General features: G+C 38.4%; 1 protein-coding gene across 1 annotated transcript in view; it reads right to left on the reverse strand.

Annotated features, from left to right (window-relative positions):
- Positions 1-19,928, reverse strand: part of LOC131992257 (potassium/sodium hyperpolarization-activated cyclic nucleotide-gated channel 1) — a 93,871-nt gene extending 73,943 nt beyond the window's left edge. Inside the window, exons 1-2 of the mRNA XM_059357761.1 lie at positions 19,299-19,928; positions 11,862-12,285 (exon numbers count right to left, since the gene is read on the reverse strand). Coding sequence (XP_059213744.1) covers positions 11,862-12,285; positions 19,299-19,651 — 777 coding nt within the window. The 5' untranslated portion in view covers positions 19,652-19,928. The remainder of the gene's footprint in view (positions 1-11,861; positions 12,286-19,298) is intronic.
- Positions 19,929-27,443: the final 7,515 nt, after the last annotated feature.

Consider the following 27,443-nt stretch of genomic DNA (forward strand, 5'->3'; position numbering starts at 1 on the left):
CTTTGCTTCTTCTCTTCCTCTCTGTTTCCATCTGTCTTTCCTGCTCTCCCTTTCAACCTGACACATGATTCAGCACTTCATGATTCAGCACACCTTCTGCGTGTGGGTCTGTTTGTGTGTGTGTGCCTGTGCACCTGTGTCCCTGCATGGGACTGGGGCGGAGGCCTTCAGGCACTGAGGACTTGGCGTACAGGTGAATCAAGTCCACGGAAATCTATAAACAAAAGCCAACTAATCTCCTCTGACACCACACTATCTGTTGCTGAGGTGGCAAATTACAGCACGCAGTGGCTTCAACATGATCCTCTTTTTATCATCTTATGATAAAAAGAGGATATATTTTAACTCTTTGACTATCTTTGACTTTGGGCTGTTGGTTAGACAAAGCACCAGCTCTATTCTTCTGAACTGTTTTATATAACTTCTAGTTACAACCGTTACAACCTCTCTTGTCCTCTCCTACCCTGTATGAACAGCCTGCAGTTCTGTCCATCTTTCACTGTTATGTCACATGACCGTTGGTCCCAGCAGAGTCATTCATGGCCTCCCAGTTGCAGCCAAATTTAATGTATTTCACAGGATCTGGTTGGTGCAAATGTTTGGGGGTTTTTTTTGGTGGAATTTTAAATGACACAAGTAGAATAAACATGAAGACAATAATCGTTACTTGCAGCTCTATAACCACTCTTATGTTGTCTTATACCTTGATGTGAAAATGTGTTTTTCTTTATATGAAGGTATCTAATTTTGTAGCCCCACTGTGCATTATAAGAAATGCTGTATGCAATAGGTAAAGAACAATCACACACTTCTGTGTTCTAAAGTTCTGTCTTAGCTTAAATTCAGCACGGTGATTAAACAGGCTAAACACTGCGAGAAGGCGCAGACAAACATTCACATCTCTACTGTCAGTCTGTTGACATACAGCTTCTAAAGATGGACGAGTTAAAAAAAGGTCTGCTGTCACACAATAGTGTGAGTTATTTCAGTGGAGACCAAATTTAGCCAGCTTAATGTAGTTAAAGTCTCCTCTGCCGCTCCCACGCAGTGAACTAGATACCCAGGTCAGTTGGCTCAAATTTTCCTCCTTTCAGATCAATTTACCGACTGAGCTGTGAATCAACCGAGCAGGCTGCACCTTTGCTTTGAGGCGAGGTATCCCTGCAGACTCTATAATTAAAACGGATCACTTGCACCTCCTGCATGCTCTCCAGTTAGCGAGAGCACCAAAAACAACTACAGAGCTTTAAGGACAAACTATAACCAGCATCTTGTCCAGGCCTTAGCTTTGAATTAATAGAACAATCTGATTGTTAAGATTCTGATTCTGATGGTGAAACATTTTTACAGTATATAAAAAAAAGAGAAAAAAAAGTAAAAAGTCACAAAAAACCCCAACTGTCTGGCAACTTTTGCTGCCAGACTTTTACTGTTTTTTTGTTTTTGTTTTTACAATTTCTTTAAAACAAAAAAATCATGAGATTTTAATTTTACTGTTTCAAAAAACAGAAATTGTATTTAGATTTTTTTTTTTTTTTTTTTTTACATAGAATTCACTGTAATTTACCTGTAATTTATTCTTTAGTTAGAATTATAATAAGAGTCATTACCTTTTTTATGGCATTTGCACAATGTAGATAAAAAAAGAAAAACCCAATAATACAGTACATTTCTGTAAAATTACTTACTGCTTCCTACAGCTGCAATGTGCCTCATTCAGTATTTTCCTATAATATAAAATTGAATACAGTGCTCATTGCATGCTAGAGATCATGAAAAGAATCATCAGTGACTCATGGAAGGCTCCGCCTCACATCAAGACCGTATACAGTTCATCTGATTGGCAGAGGCCCTTGAGAAAATGATGCTTCAGGGCATATTTATACCACTAACCGACTCTGGTGATGACACGATGGCATGAGATGATGACACAGTTTCATCATCACAGAAGCTTCCCTTCAGAAGAATGAAATAAATGGAAAAGGGATGAGAAAAGTGCACCGCTCAGGAACTACACTGTTTGATTTAGCAACGTTGTGGCTCAGCACTTTTTGGTCAGAATAGGAATAAATAATAAGAATAAACTGAGGTGGTAGGTGAGGCTGGTAACAGTACCTCCTGTCCTGCTACTCTAGTATGTTTATACGGACTATAGGGAGTGTCAATCATTGCCTTACTCCTCATGTGTGACAACAGTATCAAAATACAGTCGACTCTGCAACATGACCAGACAACTTGTACTGTGATACACCACGATATCTATTAAACTAAAGAGAATAATTAACCCAGGGAAATGTGCCAAAATGCATCTATTATATGCTTTTACTGTATTATGAAAGGGCAATTTTTGTAATTATGGTCAACTGAGGTTACAGTGTGCAACCCAGACGAGTCTGTGCCGTTCAAACACACATTAATGGTGTCCCATGATTCAAACATAAGGCCTCAGCTGCTGCAGAAAACTTCACAGTTAAACGTCAAAAGGGACCAAACTCCCTCAGTATCATCAGAGAACATATTGTGATTTAACATCTAGTTTATCACTAAAAGACAAATTGTAATATATTGCTATATATCAATTATTTATCCCAACAGACGAGTGGGGATTATACAAGCTTAGACTAATGTTAGCCCTCTAGTTTTTTCTAAATGAGCTTGTAAAAATGATATACTAATGTATTCATTCAAATTTTCAATGCAGCATCACGAAAAGAAACAATAATTAGGTCCCAACAGATGTCTCATAAAGCAATCATTGATGAATCACTTCTGCTGGGAAAAGACTTGATCAGATACAACAAATGGTAAAGTAACTCATTAGATTTGATGTTTGTATTTTTGCCAGTTAAATAAACTATTCAACTGAGAATGTTTCAGCCTAATTGGAGCATATTGTACCCTATATAGCTCATAACACATAAACAGAAGTAGTGGCAGATTTTATATGTCTATAATGTCTCATACATGTCTAAAAAGCTTTCGAATGAAGCTGAGATGCTCCTCTTTTTTAGTATGTACAGGTTTTTTCTTCTCACTTATGGTCAATATAGAACATTTTAAATGTGTCACAATATTTTAGATGAAGCACTGTGCTGCTGCAGAGATACCGTGGCCTAAAACTCATAATGTTCTTGTGTTTGATACAGACCCCAACTCTTTTTTACACTTTTTTAGTGAAAAATAAAATGCAAAAATTACAGTTTTCACTAAATATCACAAATGCAACATTTTTATTTCATTATCTGGAAACGCTTATCCAAACTTGGGTAGCAGAGGGGGCTGGAGCTGATCCCAGAGGTGGTGTACACCCTGGACAGGTCGCCAGACACATGCACACGCTCTCAATCACTCCTACAGGCATTTTAGAGTCATCAATTAAACCTAAGCATATTTTTTGACTGTAGGAGGAAGCTGGAGGACCTGGATCCAAACCCAAGACCCTCGTCTTCAGTTCTAACCACTGTATCACCTTCATCATCACAATTGCAGCAAAATAATGGAAATATGACTTTTTTTTGCACATCATTCAGTCAATCAATATACATTTCACTGAGCATAGGTATCATACTACAGTCATGGAAAAAATGCTTTCTAATGCCTGGTACAACAAAAGGTACATTTGTTTGGACAAATATAATGATAACAACAAAAATAGCTCATAATAGTTTAATTTAAGAGCTGATATCTAGCCATTTTCCATGGTTTTCTTGATAATAACCAAAATAATTATCAAGACAACCATGGAAAATGGCTAGATATCAGCTCTTAAATTAAAAATTAAAAATTAAATTAAACTCCTTTCATTTTTTCCATGACTGTAGATACAGGAGCACTAAATTATAAAATATGAAAATATATATATGAGAAAGCATAAGTTAAGTATGAATCAGTAGGTTGTTGTTCCATGTGACCTGTTGTACTGTGTTTATAGTTTGCTTTCACCTCCCTAGGACTACAGATGAAAACGAGTGAGTAGCTAAATCTGGCTAAATCTTTTCTATTTATTTATGTCATAATAATTATATGAATACATTTAATAAACTCATAATAAAGTAAACTAAGAAATATCTGTAAGTAAAGTGCAGTTCAGTAAAGATCAGGTTTACTCATTGGTAACCAATCAGTTTTAAACCATCGGAGACTAGCAGACAGATTCCGCCTGGGGCTTCAGAAAAGGGTACATCATCCCTGGGGGGTTGGTATGCTGCCACAAGCCCAACCTGAGCCCTCGTGCTTAAGCCGGGCTCTGGCGGGAGGCCTGGTGGCTGTGATGAGCCAGATGTGGCACTGGGAGCGGTGGGGATTCTCGACAGCAGTTTAATATGTTATTCCCTTGGTCTGCTTTTGCATGATTTTATTAAGAACAATGATGAACAATATCTTAATCTATTCCTGGAAGATCTGTCAAGCATATAATAGCAAAAGTTGGAGAAAGAAAAGAAGTGTGACTGTAAGGTCATCAGGATAATTAGCTCTGTATCTGAGTGGATGTGAAATAATAAGAAAAACATAAGGGAAGCAGGGTTAGAAATGAATAGGAGCAGGGGGCAAAAATGCCCTTGAAAGATCTAAAAATTCCTGTGAAATTAAAGATGAAAGGGCAAAAAATGCCCCCGATAACTGTTCTCATTATTTCAGGAATTATTAAATACTCAGCCATTAAATATAATCCTCCTGTGGGCCACTATAGGTGAATGCTAAGAACTACTGACGAGGAGATTTTCTGTCAGTGCTCTCTGGGTGGGATATATTGAGCGATCATATCTGCAGCAGTTACATTTTTATATTAACTTATAAAAAATGAATATGGCAAACTGATATGGCAAAATATGGCAAACTGCAACAATTAGTCAATTAAAAGATTAGTTGATCCATACAAATATAGATTTAGTGTTATCTTTTATGCAAAAATGGCAGAAAATACTGTTTTCAGCCTCTCAAATATGCTTTTCTCTGTTTTATATAATAAATAACTGAATATTCTTGGGCTTGGACTAATGAAAGACATTTAAAGACATCCTTTTCAACTTAGAGAAAATGGGATATTTATTTTTCTAAATATAAAGAAAATTATAATTAGTTGCCGCACTAGCAAACATGTTTGCAAACGGATTCCTTTATACAGCTTTACATTCAGTACACAGAGCAACATTAGCATTCATGTGGAGTCATGTCCCTTGCCACCTGATGAATAAAAGTCCAATATAAATTCCCTTTTTTGCTCTGTTTTGGTTTCCACCAACATTATCACAGCTGGAAAAGAGGTTATTGGTAGTGTTGAGGGACTGTGAGCTGTACAGTTAAACATTAATTGACTTATATTGTGAATTTAAAGAGGAATTTAAGTTTTCACAGCATCTATGTAGCAGGATCTTGTGAAAACAGGAGGTATGTCCAGACCATTTATAATTTCTATAGTTTCTAACAGCACAATTCATAAAATAATAGCAAGGTATAAAGGTCTAGAAATGAATAAAAGCTTTTCTAATTTAAATTATGTATTTGTCTGTAGGATGAATATCATCTTTAATTTGAATGTGAAAAACACAAACAAGGTTGAGAATAGAAAGAAGAACCTGCCTATAAACTATTATAATATGTTTAAACTTATATCAGTATAGCTTGCAAACAGATAAACTAAGGATCATATGTAAACTATGTGCTTTTTGAGTCATCTTCTACCTCTCTTTAGATGATTTAGTCTGTGCTATAGATATATTCTGGTTGTTTACTTTTGTACTGATGTTTTGTTCAGTGTTTGTACTCCATTCTGTGTGTCATCTAGAGCAAAACAAATCTGAATCTGTGACGTAAAATGGTTAAAACTAAGACAATGAGCTAAGAGAAGTAAAAATAATTGCGGTAATTGGTAGTTAAAATGACCAAAATGTTTAAGATCATGTCAAAGAGGCAAAAAACATGCCCTTGAATAAACATTTCCCCAGGCAGAAGGGGACTTAGTCTACATTTCTTATTTCTGGCGCACGTACAAAGTGCCTGAAACCCTTTCTGTGTAGCGTGCAGGTTCTACATGTCTTTGAGTCAAACTACACATACTGTACAGTGAAAACATGGTGCTGCCACTTAAAATCACCTAAAATATTTAATTCAAGTGCTTACACGATGATAAAAAATATTTAAAAAATCTCTCCCAGATGTGTAAACAGTGCAGCAGCCTCCATTTGGGTGGTTCTTGTTTAAATTGTTGTGTTTGAACACACAGCGCATTTACTGCTCTGCGTGACCTTCACACTGTATGCTGCAATTTCCCTAAGCACCGTGCATTGCTATAATTATGTGTGAGCAAACAAATGAATGAATGATTGAACAAACACACAGAGGGCCATGCGTACAGATGGAAATTGTAGCATTTAGTGGCATGAACACAGAGTAAGCTGGAATCATAGCCGTTTTTAACAACAAGAAAATGACAAATTCCATCTGATTTTAAAATGATTTTAATGTCCATTAGACGTAAGGGATAAAACGGTCACCAGATTCATGATAAATCACTATAGTTAGAATGACCATTTCAAGTTTTAATTGTCATTAAAAGCCTGTTTGATTGCTGCACAAGAAAAAACTCACTGTAAATACTGTCAAGAATCAACCATATTTTGCAACAGGCTCCCAGATGCAGGAGCACAGGCCAAGCATGCAATTAAGATTTGTTTTGTGTTGATGAAGACAGCGCTCCAGAGATTTTGCGGCCATACAAGAGGACTAATTGTGGTCGTATTTTAGCTTTTGTAAGAGAGCTGAGGGAAACTTGTTCTCATCTAAGGTGACACAGCCACTCGAACAAGCATTTCAAACACAGGCTGCTTATGCACATTTTAATGTTAATGCACATTTGATATGGTATATATCTAGACTGATGCGGTAACTAACTTCAGAGGAGAAAATAAATCGATAACCGATATGGTGACCAATTTTTTTTAGCAGGAATGAAAATCGACCTTTTTTCATGTGAATTGTGCACCAATTTTTCACCACTCTGCAAATTTAAGCTACTTTCTAAAATGTAAAATATTATTAAATAATATTTAACATTGTCATACAGAATACAAAAAATGTGTTACATTGTTAGACAATTCTATAAATGAGAAAATAGATAATAAATAGGAATAAAATAAAAAGATAAATAAACATCACTACTTTTCAGTTTCAGGCAATTGCTGACTATTTAATAAATAAATAAAATAAAAAATAATAACTAGCACCATTTCTAAATTATGCCAATCAACATTTTCTGCATTATATATTATGTAAAAAAAGTTTTCATAACAGCACATATTGGCATATACACTGATACGGTATGCCTTTGATTGGCCGATATCAGCCGATAATATCTGTCGACCAATATATCTGTCGGCTCTAATATATACATATATTTCATAAGTTTACATAAGGTTTGGTCTTTGTTATTACTTTAATGATTATGCAAACAAAAAGTGCTGATAATGTTATTTATGGTAACAATGATTTCAGTGTGTATCAGCACTAGTAGAAGAAGCATTATTAGTGTTACTTATTCAAACTAATGCATCAAACATAGATTTTTATCTCCATCATTATTTTTCTGACTAATTGGCACAGCCAGATGGACTCATCCACTGCTCGTCTCTAATGACTGACAACCAGAGTGAGTTGCTTAAATAAGATGCATCAGTTCCTTTGTGGGCACTAAGATTGTTGCCTGTCAGCTGTTTTACTTCGACCATAATACCCAGCAGCCACTTCCCAGCACTGCTGTCCGCAAGAGGTTCCTGTTTTGACACAGGCACTTTTAAAAAAGAAAAGCTGACTGTCTACTGAGAAAACTGAGAGCGGTGGCCAAGAAGTGTTGAACGAATGCAAAAGCTTGAGGCGATGTTGACAATGAAACGGGTCGACTATTGTTAGGCACGGTCGAGATAAGGCCAAGGCAGAACCAGGGGTCGCCAAACAATGCAGGCTGCTTAGATCTGTGTCTGACTTCATTTTGTATTTACCGATTTATTATTACACATTTATTTTATTTTTATGTGGAAATGTGTCTGTTTCTGGCATTGCATTTTGTCCTTTATTCTCTTAATGTCTATTATTGTTATTATAATCTTGATTGTGTAATGTGAGACTTGATTGAACGGCCTACTATACTGTCAAATATTGCAATTATACAAAAAAATGTACTTTTATTACAAAACAAGATGTTTGTGGTCAGAATTAGTAGCCAATCAGCTCTTTGATGAGGTGACAGCCTGGTGTTTCCCATCATGCTTTGGGTCCTGCAGCCTGGCTCTAAAGACTGCAGCCCGCCTCGATCTTGTGAGGTCATCATTACCCAGAATGCCCACATGTGCATGACCTCAGAGCAAGTCTGGAAACAAATCGGACACAAATCTAACCGACATGCATCGTGCAGCGATTGCCGGTTATAGATTCTGCACAGGCCTCGCTCATCTACAACCATCCAGCAACAATTGTCGGCCTGTTTCATTGTTGCAGTCACTTCCGACTTTCACATTTGTGTTGTGGCTTTTGCACTTCTCTGCCACTGCAATTGATACATGAAACAACACAATCTCTCCAGAATCTTTCCAATGTGGGAATATCGGTCTTGCAAAGCAGGAAAATTTCTGCTCCTGCGAGGCAAACATGAAGCTTGTAGGAGTGTGAGGCCTGCAAGAAGACGAATTCATGAGAGAATCAGACCAACAGAGTGTTGGCGAAACAACAAATCTGACTTAGCCCAGTTCCGACAGGCTGATGAAATAACAGCCCTCTTTACTTCACAGATGGAGGGTAGAGATGGTGACAAAGTGAAAAGAGGGGAGGGGGGGCAGGGAGCACACACACGACAGATGAAGGAATGACGGACATACAGGCTGGAGGATGATTTATTGCCGAAAAATCACTGTCTGAATAACTAACTGAGTCCGTCCCAGGGCTGATGTAATGATGGTTCACTGCTTGAAACCCATTATGACGGCAGGAGACTGCATTTGTCCCTCCATTAAAGCGCTAATCCTGCATCCTACACCTAACATGTTACGACAGCTTGGAATATTTCCACCGAGTGCCTTTTCTTTCCCCTCACGTCTCTTGTGGATGTGTCTGATTCGCTGTTGTTTTATTATCCGGTGTGTCTATTTAATGTGGTTACACCAAAATAACTGTATTTAATTGCGATACTGTATTTCTAAGCACACAAAAGGTTGGACAAATGAGGAGAAAGGCAGGGTGGTAAAGGAGGGTGATGTACCGTGAGGGAAAGTGTGAGAAAAGGCATACAAGGAGGAGAGAGAGGGGGAGAACCGGAGAGGAAGAAACATGCAGGCAGAGTTTGATAAGCAGAAAGACGACTGGAGACAAAGAGGAATGACTGAGCATGAGAGAGACAAAGTGAGCTCTGCTGTTGTATCCAAGCATTATGACACATCCCTATATACGGCGCTGCCTGCCTTCCCTGCATGCTCACTGCAGATTTTCATTAACCTTGCGGCACCGTCTATTTGTGTTTCTAACCTGGTCCATACCATCTCATCCTCCCACTGCATGCAGCCCTGCAAACTACACGGCAGTATCATATATGCCGCTGCCCCTATCTGAAATTCAAAATCAACTTCCCACATAGTGTGCAAGCCAAGATAACAACACCAAGCAATCCATATGGTGCTTACTTTCAGAATATGGTTTGTAATGTGTGTGTATGTGTGTGCATCTTACAATAAAGCTACATTTGGAGCTTGAATAATGCTCCGCTGAAGCGTGAATAATGCTTTTGTTTTTCAAATGCCACATTAATATGCAGCAAGGGTAATAGAACGCAGTTAAAAACATACACTGAAATATATAAGCTGCCATAAACACTGTAAAAGTCTAGAGCACAAAGATGATCTTTTCCTGCTCCAGAAATGTTCACTGATCCATAGCATGGGGGCTTGGAATTGGACACGCTGCACAATTGTACTATTTACACTAAGTTCTGGCCAGATACTGTTCATGACTGGAGCCGTTAGTGTGCTGGTAAACGTTTATGCTTGCCAAATTCATCTTGGTATAGTAAATTAGCTTTTTTACACTTCCATTGTTCCCGATATATCATTTAGTGGAAGTGTTCACTGGTCTTGCCCAAGTATAAATGTGAAGAAATTTGCAAAACTGGTCAGACTTATTGGCTGAAGAGTTTGTTTTTCTTGTCATACAATACCTCGTCTTTGGGCACAGGGAACTACTCCTTTTGCAATATTTAAAATTAGGAAAAAACAGTAGTTGCATGTGTCCAAAGACTTAATATAGCATGATAATAAAGAACAACAAAGTCTGCTTAGAACGGGTGAAAGGAGTGTTTTATGGGTCAAATAAATACTTTGACCCAGGAGGCCGCTGTTCTTGTCCTGTGTGAAACCAAAAGTCAACACTCACATTCAAAGTTACTGGGTTAATTCATATTTTACGTCACCTACATTTCTAGCTCACTTCCAGTAGTTCTGTCCATTTATTTTTCTGCTTTAACCATCTTCTGCTAAACCTACCCATGTACGTTTTCCCCCTAATTATAACCAAGTAGTTTTATTATCTAAACCTAACCGAACTGAAACAACGTTAATGACGTGTTAAAAATGACGACCTTTACATCACGGTATGTGGCCACATTTGCCTCCTGCCACCGGTGTGGGCATTTTTTTTTTAAAAATGCTCCTGTGGGTTGTATTTAAAGGTTACGAACGATTATGTGGTCATATGGTTTGGAGGACTCAACGCAACATTTTTTAACTTAAAAAAACAACTATTGACTATCAATAAAATTTAAAATTTTCATGCGATCTTAAAGTCTCAAACTCGGACTTTAGACCAATGAGAGAGACCACATATCCCTGGCATCTTTCCTCCTACTAAATATAGTCTTTGGGCACAATTGGGTTAACTATACAGTTTGTGTTCTCCAAAGAATGCTTGCTCAGGATGAGCCCTGATAACACAATTTGCTTCAACCAGTGTAACAAACAGAATGGATAACAGCAGCGATAACAACAGGGGAGTCAGACAATAAGGGCCGGACAGGGAGCGGTGGGGCAAGGACGTTCAGGACGAGGTGAGGCAGAGCAGGCCAGCTCATTTTAAAATGATGGCGTTATCTTCAGCCACTTACATTTTTATCTAACCTACATTTCAAATCAAAAGGAACGTTTTGGGCATGGAGTTGAAAATCCATCTGCTGGAATGGTTCGGTCATGATATGGAGGAGCACAATCTTTCAGTGTGTAATGAAATCGTTACCAGTAGGAGAGCTTGGTTAAACAGTCTGAGTCAGGGAGCGCAATGACTCAATGGAGGGTAATAATGTTTCACTCTCCGTTATGTCCGGTGGGGTTTAACCTTGTGGATGTTCACACAAAATCCACCGGAGTCATCTAGTACAGCCACACCAACAAAACAGTAAGAAAGCACATCATTTAGCCATTTTAGCATTTAATATACATTACCTATATATAGATATATTGTTATACTCCTGATAGTATCACTGCCTTCATTATATTATGCTCTGAATCCATATATACCCACTGGATAAAGCATTTTTCTGAAAAAAATAGAGGCAATTACTTTTGATTTCTGATTGTGAATTAATTTCACCCATCAATGAGCTCAAACTGATACGACCACTTGTTATCCACAGATAAGCCTTCTGACCAGTGGTGATTGACAGCACCTATTAGTGCTAAACGTGCACAATTATATCAGCGTGTTAACCTTTCAAGGTTGTTGCTGTGCTGCTGGGGAAATCACCCAGACAGAGAACTCCCATGCCGCACAGACATCTATTTTTCGTATTTCTTTCTGGGTTCACGGACAAACATGAAAAAATATATACGCACCTCCTCCCACTGATGTATGTATCTGATGAGTCGGGACAGTCTCAACAGACGCAGAAGACTGAGGATCTTGGTGAAGCGGACGATTCGCAGGGCGCGGGCTGTTTTATATACCTCCGAGTCAAAGCCTTTCTCCACTATTAAAAAGATATAATCCACTGGAATGGAGGAGAGGAAGTCCACAACGAACCAGCTCTTCAGGTAATTCATCTTGATGACCTTGGGGTCGAGGATGATCTCGGAGCTCTCCTCGTTGACGATCCCCGTCCTGAAGTTCATGACCAGGTCCACCAGGAAGATGGTGTCCGAGGCCACATTGAAGACCAGCCAGGTGGTGGTAGTCTGCTCTGAGAAGAAGGTTATTCCCACAGGAATGATGATTAGATTCCCCATCATCATGATGAGCATTATCAAGTCCCAGTAGAACCTGCAAAACCAAACACGTGTCAGAAATGAAAGGTGGAAGACATGTTTAAGCAAACAGTGTAAATACACTTTCAAGACTGTGTCTGAGATTGTAAAGCTGTCCAATTTTCGCATCAAATCCTCCATTAAGGCTGCAAGAACGAGGCCAGAAAGCATTAAAGCAAAAGTAATCAACAGATTGCATCTAATTCCTTTACACAATTCAGTATCACTGCATGCTGGGGGGAAAAATCTAATACAAAGTAACAAAGTTTGCGAGCTAAAATATGCTACAAAATGGAAACATTTAACTTTAACTTTGACCTCCAGGATGGCTGAACTATGGAGGAGTGGATCAAGCAGTGCCCAGAAAAAACACACCTGCTAAACAAACTGCAGGGCTCGATAAAGAGGTCGATAAGTGGTAGTTAGTAGGGAGGTTCCAGAGCTACTGCCTAGGCTTTTTCTAGTTAAGATTAATATTTATTTCTAAATATGTAATGGCAATATAAAGGTTACAGAATGTATCTATTACTTTTACTAGATGAGTGTTAAATAAAAGCAATAGCTCACTTCAGGCCATGATATGTTGTGGTTAAAGCACAGCTAAGGGGCGTTGTCTGGACCGACCCAAATCAAAACATACTGTGGTTGCCTGTTGTGAGCTATTGATTAAATATACAGAACAGAGTCCACAGCAGCTCTGCAGGACACTACTTAGACACAGCAGTGCTTTGAGATTAATGCTAACATCAGCATGCTCACAAGGACAATGCCAACATGCTGATGTTTAACATATAAAACGGTTATCACCATCTGAGTTTGGTGTGCAAACATGCTAACATTTGCCAATTAGCAGCAAACATAAAGTACAGCTGAGGCTGATGGAAACGTCATTAGTTTGGCAGGTATTGTATTGGATGAAAGTGTTGGACGAAATTAACCAAAGTTACTACAGTTCATATTGAGGAGAACACAAATGTTTGTACTGAATTTCATGAAAATCAAACCAAACAATACAGGTCATGGGATTACTTAAATCATCAGGTTTTATCTGCTTGGGACAATGAAAATCTGTAAAACATTTCATGGCAATCTATACAATATTTGCTGAGAACTTCCAGTCTCGAACCAAGTGGTCAACTGACCACTATTCCTAGTGTAATGCAGCTAATTTGGCTAAACAGAATGTTACAGTTGTTTCAACCCCAATTCCAAAGATGTAAAAATTAAATAAATTAAAGCATAATGCTACAATTTGCAAGCCATTTACATCCTACATTCAGCTGAATACAGTACAAAGATAAGAAATATGTTCAAATTGATAAACTTCTGTTTTGTGCAGATATACACTCTAAATTTGATGCATTTTGTTTTTATTTACATTTGATGGTGTCCCAACTTCAGAATCTGGATTGTAGTCTGATTGATTTCCTGCTATGGAAGTTCTACTATCATCATATATCGTGTAACAAGCTGCAAATGTGTCTACAACTCACAACAACCAGAAGGATTATCTTCAAGACTCTGGAGGTGCAAGAAGTTCTATCCTACAAACAAATAAGGTCCAGCTTTGACGGCTACACATGCTCGTGTTGTTACCTAAACCTCTCGTTAGTCTTTTGTCAGAGCCCAAAGTTAACTAGGACTCAAGGGCACGGGGAAATGTGCTGCTGGCACTTGTTATATGTATTCAGGGCCCCGTTAGAATGAGCCCCTCTCATCCTTCCTGGCTGTGTTAATGTCCCTGCCCTCTGTCTTGTGATGAACAGAGCCAGAAGTGATTCATCAGCACCCTGCTCTTTTCACGAAGTGTCCTGGGCCTCGATAAAGGCCGAGCAACCGTGAATGAAAATAGATGCTTTCAGGAATCCTATCTCGTGCTAAAAACTCTCCACTGACGCCATCCCTGCTCTGCCTTGCTGCCCGTCCACCGCCGCTGTTGAAGATGGAAATGGACTGGGTGGCTGGTTGGCAGGCTGCCTGTCTGGCTGGCCATGCAGTAATGGATCCGTTTGAATGAATTAAGATGGGGCCTTGCCTTTATAAATATCCACAGATCATGTGTCCGGTAATTGTCTTCACTTCAACTAAACAGCGGTCATCTAGGTGGTTCATAATATCCACCATAGGTATTTTTACACCAACAGGCATTGAACTGGGTGGTTGGAGTGGACTCTTCATGTGGAGAGCCTTGACTTAACACCTTGAGTGTGACATCAAAGCACAGAACATGATGCACTTTGGATTATCTGGTGCTCCTTATTCCTCTCGTGTTTTAATGGTAGAAACTTATGCAAGAAAAAATGAGTGTGAGGTTTGCATTCACACACCCTTAACCATGTTATATTGAATTCACATCCACTATTATCAACCTTCAGTGTATTCCTGACCCTTGAGCTGATCTGCTAGGATATCGTGCACAGTCTAGTATGTGTGTGTGGCAAGACTTCTTCTTTATATTTAGTAAATGTTTATTATGAAGCTGCAGTGACATCATCTGCTGTGATTATTCTTTTCACATTTATAACATAACAATACACACTGAAAAACGATTTTTTGAAATTTGAGAGGAACAAAGAAAAAAATAAAGATGAAAACGTGATTTTAACAATATTTTAGGGATCTTTGAAAAAAAAACATGAACATCTTTAGATAGCTTTATTAATCTGTGAAAAAATAGCTTTTTTGCAACAAAAGAGAAAAATAAAAAATGTAAAATGAAATTATAGAATCTTATGCAGAAGTACTTCTTGTCATGATTAAAACAGTATTAATACTGACAAAACCAGGGTTTAAGAGGAAACATAAGGATCATCCTTTTACTCACAAATTTAATATTCACATCTTTTATATCGCTATGTTTCAAGTAATGGAAACGTGATGTTTTCCACTCATATTAATATAATCAGAAGCCCACAGAGTGCCCACTTCTTCAAGATATTTCTGTTCCTCTCATGCCTTATGTAGGTGGCATTTATGCTGTATATGACCTCCAAGACACCCACTTATCTAATGAATAAAACATGATGCTTCACCTCTGGAATTAGAAACTATAGAACTGGAAACAGCTGCATTAGAGAGCAGTTGTTTACAAAGTTAAAGAATAAAAATAAGTCCCTGAAAGACAAAGAGCACTTCAGTGAGTTGTCCCCTTTCTTTTTAAAGAGCCAGTCACGAAGTGTGCCAGTGCAGTCGACATTTTGAAGTCTGCATCCAGCTCTTGCTACATTATTGTATTAAGCTCGTGCTTCAATGCTCCAACTGTGATACTGCACGCAACCCCAGTTTAACCAGTAGCTGAGAGCATGTGCGTCCAGCTGTAAAGGCAGCTCTGACTCCAGAAATGCACTCAGTCACTGGTCAAAACCTGAATCAGGTTTAGCAGCTCCATTGATGCATCTACTTTACTGTGGAACACAACAACGATCTGCTGTAGATCGATTCAAGGGGAAGATGCAACCACTGGATCAAAGTTCTCAAACACAGCCGGCTCTGCAGTGACTCTGCAGACACAGATTTGGTCCCTCAGCCAGATGTATTCACCATATATAACAAATGACAGTTTCTAATCCTAATATATAACAGAATAATGAAACAAAACAACCCTGAAAGCCAAACAAAGTTCTTTTCCAAATGGTGAACCTTGACTTTTGTCACCCTTCTTAAAACAGGAGCTTGGAGCTGTAGATCCAAAAACACAAACCATGAAGCATTGATGACCACACTGGAGCGCCCACCCCTGATCAAAGAGCCTGCTCGAGCCGAACAATCCTGCTCCACATCAAACCAGCTCATTTGTTCTTGCAGGTTTCCTCCCTACAACAAGTGCTCAATCATAATCAATGCCAGACCACTCCTGCCAAGCAACAGAGGGAACCCCACACAGTCTTACTCAGCACAGCCCAACCCTATCCAATCTGCAATGTGACGAGTACAGCGTGCAACATCTGGCGACACATCTGTACTGATGTATATAAAATGGGATCAATAAATGTCAACGTCATGTATGACTGAAGAGGTACAGATCACCATCCAAACATGTTCTCTGTAGATCCATCCCTTCAAGGGCAATATGTTTGTTTCAATTGGCCATGTTCGACTGCACTGTAATTTTAAATGATGTGGAGAGGCTGCCAGGAAATAAATACCCCCTAATTTTCTACACAGCACATTCTAGTTGGCATGAACACTTTAAATGGCAAGAAAAAATTATAGTGAGCAAGAACAGCAACGTGCCAGCAATGTGTACTTTGTAAAACACACCTGTTCTTCTGGACGGCCTCTTTAATATGGACTCTGAAAGAAAACAACACTGAGAGTCTTTTAGACTACGACAAAGGCCTCTCCTTAGCATAACCTGAGGTGTATGAGGCCGTTCATGAGGCCTCTCTAAAAATCTATTAATAATGAATATTACTAACCTGCCATTAATCTTTAAGCAGCCACTGTGTACAAAGAATATGTTGGATATTGAGTTTCAAACACTCCCACAAAGCGATATAAAGCCTGTGTGAATGGCAGTGTCATTCATGGACTGTACTTACGTAAGACTTTTCATTAAAACACCATACAGGGTTTTCTCTTTTTGGGCAGACAAAGTCCTGCCACAGTATGGAAAAGAAGGGGAGAGGAAATTTTTAATATAATTGTACACAAACGAACTATAAAGTAAAATCATCAGGTGGTGGAATTAAGCCCCACAGTACAGAACTAGATTAACTTTTAAGCCACAGTAAAAGGGAGCCTGCCAAACAAAGTGTACCCTTGCACCTTAATGATTAATGCACCAACATCATAGGTAGCTTTAAGCACAGGGATATACAACCATGTTTCCAAAAAAGTTGGGGCACTGTACATAAAAACAGATTTTAGATAGTAAATTTACAAAAAAAATATCAATTTGAACATAAAAATATGCTGTTTTATATAGTTTTCAACTACATATTTATCAAAAAGATTCAACAAATTATCAAATTCTCTTTCATTTATGATCTAGGCAATATCCCTACTTTTTTGTAATTGGGGTTGTAACTCTAACAATACTAGCCACTTGTCTGTTTCACCGATATAAAGGGGTTGTGTCTTTAAAGTGGCTGGAGGACAAGGACTTCCTGTGAAAAAACATCCTTTGGAAAATGTCACAAGGAAGGAACCAGAGTTGGTGGAATAAAAGGGCCAATCTCCTTGAGCAGAGATTAAATTGTAAAATCCCCATTGACAACGCAATAATTCTCATACTTTGGAATATTCTCTAAGACCGACAGTTCATTCTGTATGTGCACTACACTGACATGATCCATTATTCCCCATTCTGGAGCTTTTTCCATTCACTTTTCTCCTAAATTTTCCATCTCTTCCCCATAAAGTATGATGCATGTACATCAACTAATAAATTACACACTGTGAAACTGGTTCTGCATATCATTGAATTGTTTAGGTATCACCCCTTGGCCATCTTGCCGAGGGGGAGGTCAATCTCCTTACATAATTGTTTTCAGAGATTGCTAAGCCCATTGACTGTTGTGTTGTGCTACTAATCCTTGCCCACCATCATTGTACATCTGTGTGAGCACATGGGCATGTGCATATGCCCGTGTCTTTGTGTGGGTGAGTGCTGGATATCCTAGTTAGCATCATTCTTTATGTGTGATTACATGGTTAAGTGCAGTTTAGAGCGAATGGATGCATTTTATCAAGTTGTTGCATTAAAATGATCATATCATGACAAATGCAAAGCTGCACAGTCATAACTTTAAGTTTTTTATGTCTGAATTCAGCCTGCAGACTGCTGAGTGAGGAGCAGAGTGCTGCATGCTCAGGCCCTGCTGTGAGTTCAGGACCATAGACAGCTCCATGTTAACGGCGGAGGGATCAACGTGCCCTGGCACGTTACATGTAGCTTCAATGGAAAACGGTGGATGATTGTCACCACCAAGCTGTGCCAGGGGACACTGGTGCAGAGACTGGGCCAGATGAGATGCTTAATTGGTTGAGTGGTGAACTGTAAACATGCAGCTTGTGGAGCACCAGCCCTGGCTCTACCTGATCTCATTTGTTTACCATTTTGTAGGCACTGTGCCAGAAATGTTCACAACAAATAAACAAATAGAGGCAAATTAGAAGCAGTTTGTCTGAACTCACACTGGCTAGATCAGGACTGTGTCATAATATTGGGTTGCGTCTTTCATCAAGTAGTTTTTGAATGCAGTTTTCACTTGCAGCTTCACTCTCTCTCTGCAATATGTTAGTTCATGTAAGAGAATAAGAAGCCAAATAACACATATGTCACTGTGGCGTTTAGTGCCAAAGAAGGAAGTGAGGCTTTAAAACAAGCACATTCCATCACATTTCCTCCCTCAAATAATACATTCATCAGTGCTGTCAAATGTTTGCAGGATCAATTTAGTCCTGATTAATTCAAAACACGGCCATTTTCTCTTTAATCGTTTCCCTGCAGGATTTTTTTTTACCGCATTCTGTGCATTTTTTTCTTTGCACATATACACATGCAGGCCCGTCGTCTTATAACCGCCGCCTACAATGAAATGTTTACAACCGTGATGGTGCAATGGCATTGTCACGTTGTGTCCAGGTACTGTCGCCCCTGCACCGGGGAATCTGTCGCAATGAGGAGCCGACCACTGTGCTGGTATTGTGCGTGTGGAACAATCAAAGAGAGAGAGACAGAGAGAGGGAGAGGAAAAAAGGTGCGCTTTGTGTGCGTGTTTTTCAAATCATGACATTCACCATCCTGTTTCCAAGGACATCTCACTGATACACCTTTATGGACTTAATGCGTCCCGCTCTATTAGAATAAAAATGCCGCAATGAAACACACACTCAGTCAGTGAGCACATTTGAGCCGGCGGAAGCCTGATTGCCTAAATACAGAGGTAGATTAGCGTGTGGGGCAGCAGGCTGTGCCGATGACAGAGCGTTATGTGTGAAAGTGTATAGCTTGCAGACCCTCGGGTGACGGGAGGGGTGGGTAAAAAGGGAGGAGGGTGAGCAGGTGTCTTTTCCAGCTCTTACCTAAAATCGCTATATGGATGAATGATCCAGTATCCGGCCGTTTGCACCCTCTCCTGCTCTTTCTCCACGGCTTTCTGACTGCCGAACATACGCAAGGAGAACTTATTGACTCCGGGCTGCATCATGGCCCCAAATTGCCTCTGCATAAAACCATGTTGCCTGGCCGCCCCGTCCAGATCGTCAAAACCGACCATGGCCTCTTCCCGCTCCCCCTTGAAGCCCACTGAGTTGCCGTGGTCCTTGTTCTGGCTCCCCGTGTTATTTTTCTGTATCGAGTCTTGCCTCTGAAAAACATTATTCCCATCCGCCTTCTCCTCCTTGTTGCTGGAAAACGAATTAGATTTGTCTTCCATGGTGTTTTGAGTTTGCCCGTTTTTCTCTGTGGCTTTCCGTCTCCTGCTCGGGAGGGCTGCGCGCAAAACTCGAGAGGACCCGCCGTGAGCTCTCCTAGGTTTTTTTTCTTTTCTTTATTATGTCCTTCAAACTGTTCAGCTCCTCTGCCTTCAGTGCGAGTGCTGCAAACTGAGACAGAGTGCCCGAGAACCCTGTGGATCAGGTTTCTTGGGTTACCGCCATCTACCGACGGCCCCGGCTTCCAGCGTCCAAAGGCTCTTCTTCTGCCTCACTCCGCACGGCACTGCGGTTTAACTGGCACATGCCCCTGCACCTTATTTACATAATGTGGCTCATGATAGTCCCCTCCGTCACCTCTCCCCTCCTATGCCACCGGTAGCCTATCACACATAGTGGGAGGAAGCACATATCATAGGAGCAGAGTGAATCATATATGAACTTAATGAAGATTTTTTTTTTATTTTAATCGATGGCCACAGCATGAGTGCCTCCTGTGGCTCGGCTGGCGGCAGGTTTGTTTCCCACTGAGGAGTGATAATAGAAGACAACACGGTGAAGCAGATTGTGATGTCGGTGTGATCAGAGTTTGAGCCACTGGTCGTATGAGGAAAAAAACTAGTTGAACATCTTGTGGAAATCACACGTTTAAAGGTGTTGCAGATATGATCCAACATTTAGAGTGTGAACGCACTGACTGAACCGCTATGGGTCTATAGCTGCAGGAAGAGAGGCACTTGTTTGCATACAAGCAACCTAAGCGTCATTATGCACTGCAAGTAGATAATAAGCTCCAAATAAAATCATCTGCATGGTGCATTTAAAAGCACAGTTCATTAGGTAAAGTCTGCACAATGCATTATGACGTAGGGATAACATAAACCTTAAAATTAATCAACTTTTAAAACATCAATAAACTTTGTTAAATCAACAAATCAGTTTTTCAGACATTTTTTATTTAATTATAGGGTTTGTGGTTGTTGCTTAGATAAACCAGCCACCTCTACTATATGCAATTACAGCAAACAAAAAAATAAATCAGGATAATTTACTTAAATAACAGTACTGATCACTATACATACATACATAATTAATGTCCTGAATTCAAAATGCTACTTAAGGAAACGTATGCAAGTACAAAATTATTAGTCTCAAGTATTAAAACTAAAAATGCAGAAAAAATGCCCTGTGTGATTATGAAATTTATCTTTTTTTAAATAATCACACCAACAAACAAACCAAAACTAAAGAGACAAACATTGTAAACAAAAAACAATAAATTAAAATAATAAATAAAATTAAAGTTAATATAGGCTATTTTGAAGTAGTTTAGTGATTATTTTATCATAAATTAATAACCTTGTAGATGTTTTGAAAATAGAAATAAATATAGAGAGAAATGCAATCAAACCTCAGCACTATTAAAAGTAAGTTAAAACTATAATAAAATTAATAAATGTAAAAATTAAATGGCAGATTGCATGAAAAACCATTTAAACTGTTCCCAACTAATTTTGAATTGTTTCAGCACAATTTGTATGTGTATGTTGTGTCATTTAATTTTGTATTATATTTTTGAGCAAATCACATGTTTTGTATATTTAAAAAATCTTCACTTGTAGGTTGGCTATTAAAGCTGTCAGATATGAAATAACAATTAAATGTTAGGAGCAAATGTATATAGTGGAATAAAAAGAAAAAACTCAAGTTACATACAAGTCATTACATTTTCTACTTGAACACACTACTTGTTGAGTTAATGGGCGTGGCTACATTCCACCACTGTAGACAGTCAGAGTGGGGAAAAAGGAGGAAAAGGGACTCAGGCAGAATGAGATTAAAAAGATTGGAATTAAAATGTGAAAAAAAACTGCAGAGAAGAGACATGAAGGGAATATTTATTACAGATAAATGAGAGAGCAGAAGGAGTAACAGTAGAGAGCAACACGGGATGCACAGCAGAAATTAATCAGTTGTCAAAAAACATTCCTGATTAATTAAAAAATGTCTTGTTAGTCTGTCTCCTCAGAGTTTTCAGTTTCAAAAATCAATTAATTTTTTGATCTGGTATGGTGAAGTTTTATACATTTACCCATGTGATTGTTATTGTTAAAATAATAACCAGTTGGTTACAGCTATCAGAATCAGAAATAGTTTATTGATGCCCAGGGGAAACTGCTTTTGTTATTAGAAATAGAAACAAGTAAGTACGTAAATAAAATAAAGATTAAAAAAAGAAAGCTACACTAAAGGTACAACAACAACATAAAATACAAATGCAACAAGTCTTACAGAAATAGAGATATGTACAAAAGGAAATAAAAATGGAAATGTGGAAATATAGAAATTCATTTTAAGTATAAGTATGGAATGGTTGTGGTCATGGTTGAAAAGTAACTGACATTGTAAATAGATAAAAAAAAATAAACAAATAAAATACAGTAAATACAAAGCGATATATATATGTTTGCAAGTAGCAAGTCTACATTGTATATAATGTTCCTAATGTTGTTGGGTTTTTTCGATTTAACTGTTAATGCTTTTTATATTTCTACTTGTTTGTATTATAATTTGTTAATACTTTATTATATTTTTACTTGTTTATTTGCTAATACCTCTCTTATATTTCTAGTTTATACTGCTGTTTACTATTTGACCTCCATGTTAAAATGTCCAGTTTTACAGCAGTAATAAACATGTTTACAGCCTGGTGCAAATAACATCTGGTCTCTATAATAGATTTCCTGTTCATGAGACCTTTACAGGGGGTTTGAATACTTATACAACTCAAGCCAATTACATTATACGAAGGCTTGAAGTTATGGATGTGGAAGGACGTGGTCACTCTAAGTGACACGTGGGTTCGGTCAAAGGTAGCGTGATTTAGAAACCAGGCTTCATTTGGTTCACCTCAGCTCACCCACGCTCCACCTATTTGCCCATTTGTGGATCAGCCAGGAGTCCACCTGACTTCCTGCTTTGCTCCCAACAATTGAAAGTCTAATGCTTAGTTCAGGGAATAAATTAAATCTGAGAAATACAAGAGATTAAAACATTTTAGAGACTTCCTTTTTGTTTATGCTAGTTCTCTGAGAATAGTGAGAATAGCTTGTTGTGACATCAGTATTTCTACAATCCTTTCAGAAGGAAATATTGTATTGTCTACTGCACTACACTTATTATATATATTATATTATATTATATTATTATAACAATTTTAGTTGCTACTTACTTTTGAGATTAAGTATTTATATACAAAACACATGATTATCTTATAAAATATCATGCATTTTTGTAGATTAAATTAGTTTATTAAGTCAGTCAAATTTGCTTCGTTTTGATAGCCTAAAATAAACACATGAATGCATCATAATAATATACTTCTGTACTTTTACTTGAGTAAGATTACAAACGCAGCACTTTTACTTGTAATCGAGTATTTTTCCATTAAGGTTCTGCTATTTTTTATTTGGTAAATTACCTGAATACTTTTTAAACCACTGCTGTAGAAACAGACATTTTAATTGTGAGCTAAAACTTTAAATAAAATTCTTGCTTGTGTGTGTGAGTGAATAAACGCATAAACGCTCACTGGAAGAGTTAGAGATCACCATTAAGTAAGACTGAGACTCTCTCCACAATGTGGCATTACATCCACCACATGCTCCGTCTTTTCATGGCTCCACAAAAACCACAGCTGGCCGCGTACATCACTGGAGAGGGCATTAGCTCAGATATTTTGCATGTTTGGTCGTGGATTATTATGTAATGAGCCAAATGTTATCGTAATTGAAACAGACATCCCTTGATTTTTTTTTGCTTTCTCTCAGCTGGGTTTGTGTTTGGTTGGATTAGTTGGCATGCCACCGTTTCCCCTAAACAACGCTTGTGTAACTTCAGTTACAGAGTTAATGGTGCAGGGAGGGGTTCTGATGGAGAAAGAGAAAAAAAAATGTTGCATAAGATTTATGGCTTAAAGTAATACTGATATTGAACAAAGTGCAAATCCCAGATGGCCCATTCACATGTCAGCGAATACAACAACAAGAATATATTAACTGGTGCGTCAGATGGATTCATGTAGGATAAAGCTTCGATTTCTGTTCAGCCAAATATCATCACTGATTCGAGTCAAAACAGTTTTATTCATAACGCCCAGTATCACACATCATAAATTTGCCTCAAGCAGTTTTACAATCTGTACAGCGTACAGCACCCTCTATCCATTCTGACCCTCGCTTTAGATAAGGAAAAACAACCACTGAATAACAAAACACCATTTATCAGTGAAATAAATGGAAGAAACCTCAGGGAGAGCAACTGAGGAAGGACGGACAGATGTACAATACAGGTACATCTTAGAATATCATGAAAAAGTTATGTTTTTTGTCAATCATTTCAGAAAGTGAAACTGAAGCTGCAGAATCAGCACCATGGACAGCACTACACACCACACAGGCAGGACTACAGCAGCCCAGGAGACAATGTAATGTACTTTCTTACTCATCTATTACTTGCTACTGGCAAACATCCACTTTAAACACCTAAAACCTGAAAGAGAATTCAGGAAAAAAAACTGACATTGTTTTATATTGATGGTTTTCCTGTTCCGTTTACTTTCTGTTGCTTTCCATTTACAGATGGTTCTGAACTAGTGTTACCACTGCACATTGGTACTGTTCTGTACATCTACATGTACATATCAGAAAATTAGAATATCATGAAAAAGTTCAATATTTTTTGTCAGTCATTTCATAAATAAAATACTAAGGTTAATATAGGTTTTTTTTTTAACTAGTTTTGTGATTATTTTACCATAAATTAATACTCTTGTAGCAGTTTTGAAAATACAGAGACATCTAATCAAACCTCAGCATTCTTAAAAGTAAGTTAAAACTATAATATTTAAAATTAGTTAATGTAAACATTAAATGGCAAATTGCATAAAAAATCATTTAAACAGTTCCCAACTTATTTTCAATTGTTTCAGCACTATTTTTGTGTTTTAATTTTTAAACTAAGGTTTTTTTCTTTGGCTTTATTTGATAGAGTTAGAGATACAGAGTGAAAGAGGGAGACAGAGGGGAAGACATGCAGGATAGTGTAATAGTGGGGTGAGATTACGTGCATACTTTGTCATTCTTATCAATAATAGGCTCCAATACTGTTACAAAGTGACACAATTGTACCATATTGAATTTCGAATATCGAATTGTAAGTGTGCAAATTCAAATTCAAATTCAAACAACTTTATTAATCCCACAAGGGGCAATTCATCATTAAAATATACATTAAATAATAATTTTATAGTAGTCTTTTAACACATAAATGCACAGAATATTAAATTATTTATTATCACTATTGTTGCATTAAAAAGTCCCCAAAAGATGACTTTGAATGTCAGAGGCCTCCCAGAAAGAAAAAAAAATGCCCAGCCAATTACTTTCCTCTGGCCAGGACTGATTGCAAGGGAAACCCATCGACTGTATATAATAAAAACAACAGACGTAGTCTCTGTGATAACCTAAAGGTCTTTAAAGTGCTAAACTAAAGCTCAGTCTAAGCTGTGCCTGACTCCTGCTACTCAAAGCTAATACAAAAAATTACCAAAAAGGTGGATCGTTGGTAAGCTGAGGCATGCTGAAAGTGGCCACAATTGTGATTATGGATAACTTTAAGCCTTAATATGATTTATTGTATCCCCTGTACTAGTTTCATAGAGGGTGAAATTAGCATTTCTCCTGCTACAGACTGTAAACATGTTTATTTCTGCTGTAAAGTTGGACATTTTACCACAGGGGTCTATGGGGATTGACTCGATTTTGGAGCCAGCCTCAAGTGGCCTTTCGAGGAAGTGCACATTTTTGGCACACTTCCCTGGCCCAATGTTGTTTATGGTGGCAGTACTGCAAATATATAATATTATAAATTTAATTAAGTGAATGTCTTCTGATGTCCCAGCATTTTAAGCCTCGGTAAAGCCTTGCATTAAGGCGCTCTTGCACACAGCCTCCACTCTACAATGTAACCTGGAAAGAGGACAGGCTACACAAACACACAAGCAAAACTGAAGCACATCATTCACACAGAAAGGAGAATGAAACAAACAGAGAGAGAGTGGAGGCTGAGTCTCCCAGAGGACAGAGATCCAGATCCAACATGATTCCCAGTGTTGTCATGCATCTGAATCTGCAGGATAACTGCTGAATAAAACGACAGTGTGTGTTATTGTGTCTGAGTGAGTGTGTGGTGTGATGTTTGAGGTAAAAATGTCAAAAATAAAATAGGTGAATAAGTGTATTTCATTTGGGCTATTTTAAATAACATTTATAGTTTGCAGAAAACAAACCTTACTGACAGATCAGTATTGGAATTTCTAAGCTTAACACAGTTTGTAAATTTACATTAAACTGTTGAATATACTGAATGCTGTATTACGTTTAAGCTGATCCCAGTGGGATTTAGTCCTCACTAATATTATAGCACAGAATACCCAGAAAATGGTGAGCCAAATATCCTGCTTCCTGCATGATAAAATGTATTTCTGATTCCTTACGATGGTCTCATTGGCCCTGCTGAAATTGCATTGTGTCTCTAAGATTACATCCAGTCATCTCCGCTTACAGTCAATACCTCATCTAGACATGAAACATTACATACCCCGGCTCTGCCAGCTATTGCCTATGCCACAAATAGCATCAGCCAGCTACAGGATGGCAGCATTGTGTTACAATGCCCCCTGTGGCCCCTTTCCATTTTCTGCAAGTCATTTAATGTATGGCGAGTTTATCCTTCACAGGGGCTTTGTGCACAACATGTAGAGTAATGCAGAGGAAAAAGAGAGGGAAAAGGCTATGTTTAAACAGTAAAATGTGCACTGGAATGCCTCATCTGTAGTGTCCATTGTTTTAGAAGTCTAACTATATCCGTTGCACACAATTTTGGAGGAAAAAGCTGTAAATCACCTCTAGTGTCAGTGAAACATCCCAGAGACCGAGCTCAATAACTGACACAAATTAAAAATACAAATCTTCCACCTCCTGGGCCAGACATGACTACTAATTCACTTGTCCTCTTTGGACTCTTGTCCCATGACTGACTGCTTTAATTAAACCATGATTGGGGCTGGGAAGATGGTAGTGTTGTAATAGGATTGCAAGCTTTGGTCCGTCTCCAGCTGAGACTATCAGGGTATCATGGACCTCAGGGATGAGGGCCGCGGCATTGGACGGGGACCAGCGGAGGCCAAGGTTGACTTAATCAGCAAACAGACTGGCGTCAACAAATGAGAACATTACAAAGCTCCGTCAAGAAGACGATTATGATGAAACGACAGGATATAGGTTTGTTAACATCAAAACAAGCAACCCAATTAATGGAGTGTAGAAAACCCACTGTCCCATTGTTGCTCTTCCTCACCAATGGGACAAGTGGCCGAGTTGATAGATAGAAAAACACTTTTCACCAAAAAATGTAAAGTTAGAACTTGCAGAACAACCTATTTCCTTAACTTGATGGAAAAGGACAGGTTTGGACTTAATCCATCAATCAAATAAGCAAAATAGTTACATGTCAGAGGGGTTAATGTGACAGTTGGCATTACCATATCATAATTAGATCCACACAGCTGAGCTCCTGTTTAACCTCTCCAGATTATGCCGCTACCAGGCTACAGCTGCACTTAACCTTTAAGCTCATATCCATGAATTAATGGTCATCTACGGCTTATCATCACTGCATGAGACCGAGAGCTTGTGTGCCCCAAACGCGAACGACACGTTGTCAGTGGCTGAA

This window comes from Centropristis striata, chromosome 19, assembly GCF_030273125.1.
Source record: "Centropristis striata isolate RG_2023a ecotype Rhode Island chromosome 19, C.striata_1.0, whole genome shotgun sequence".
Lineage (NCBI taxonomy): Eukaryota > Metazoa > Chordata > Actinopteri > Perciformes > Serranidae > Centropristis > Centropristis striata.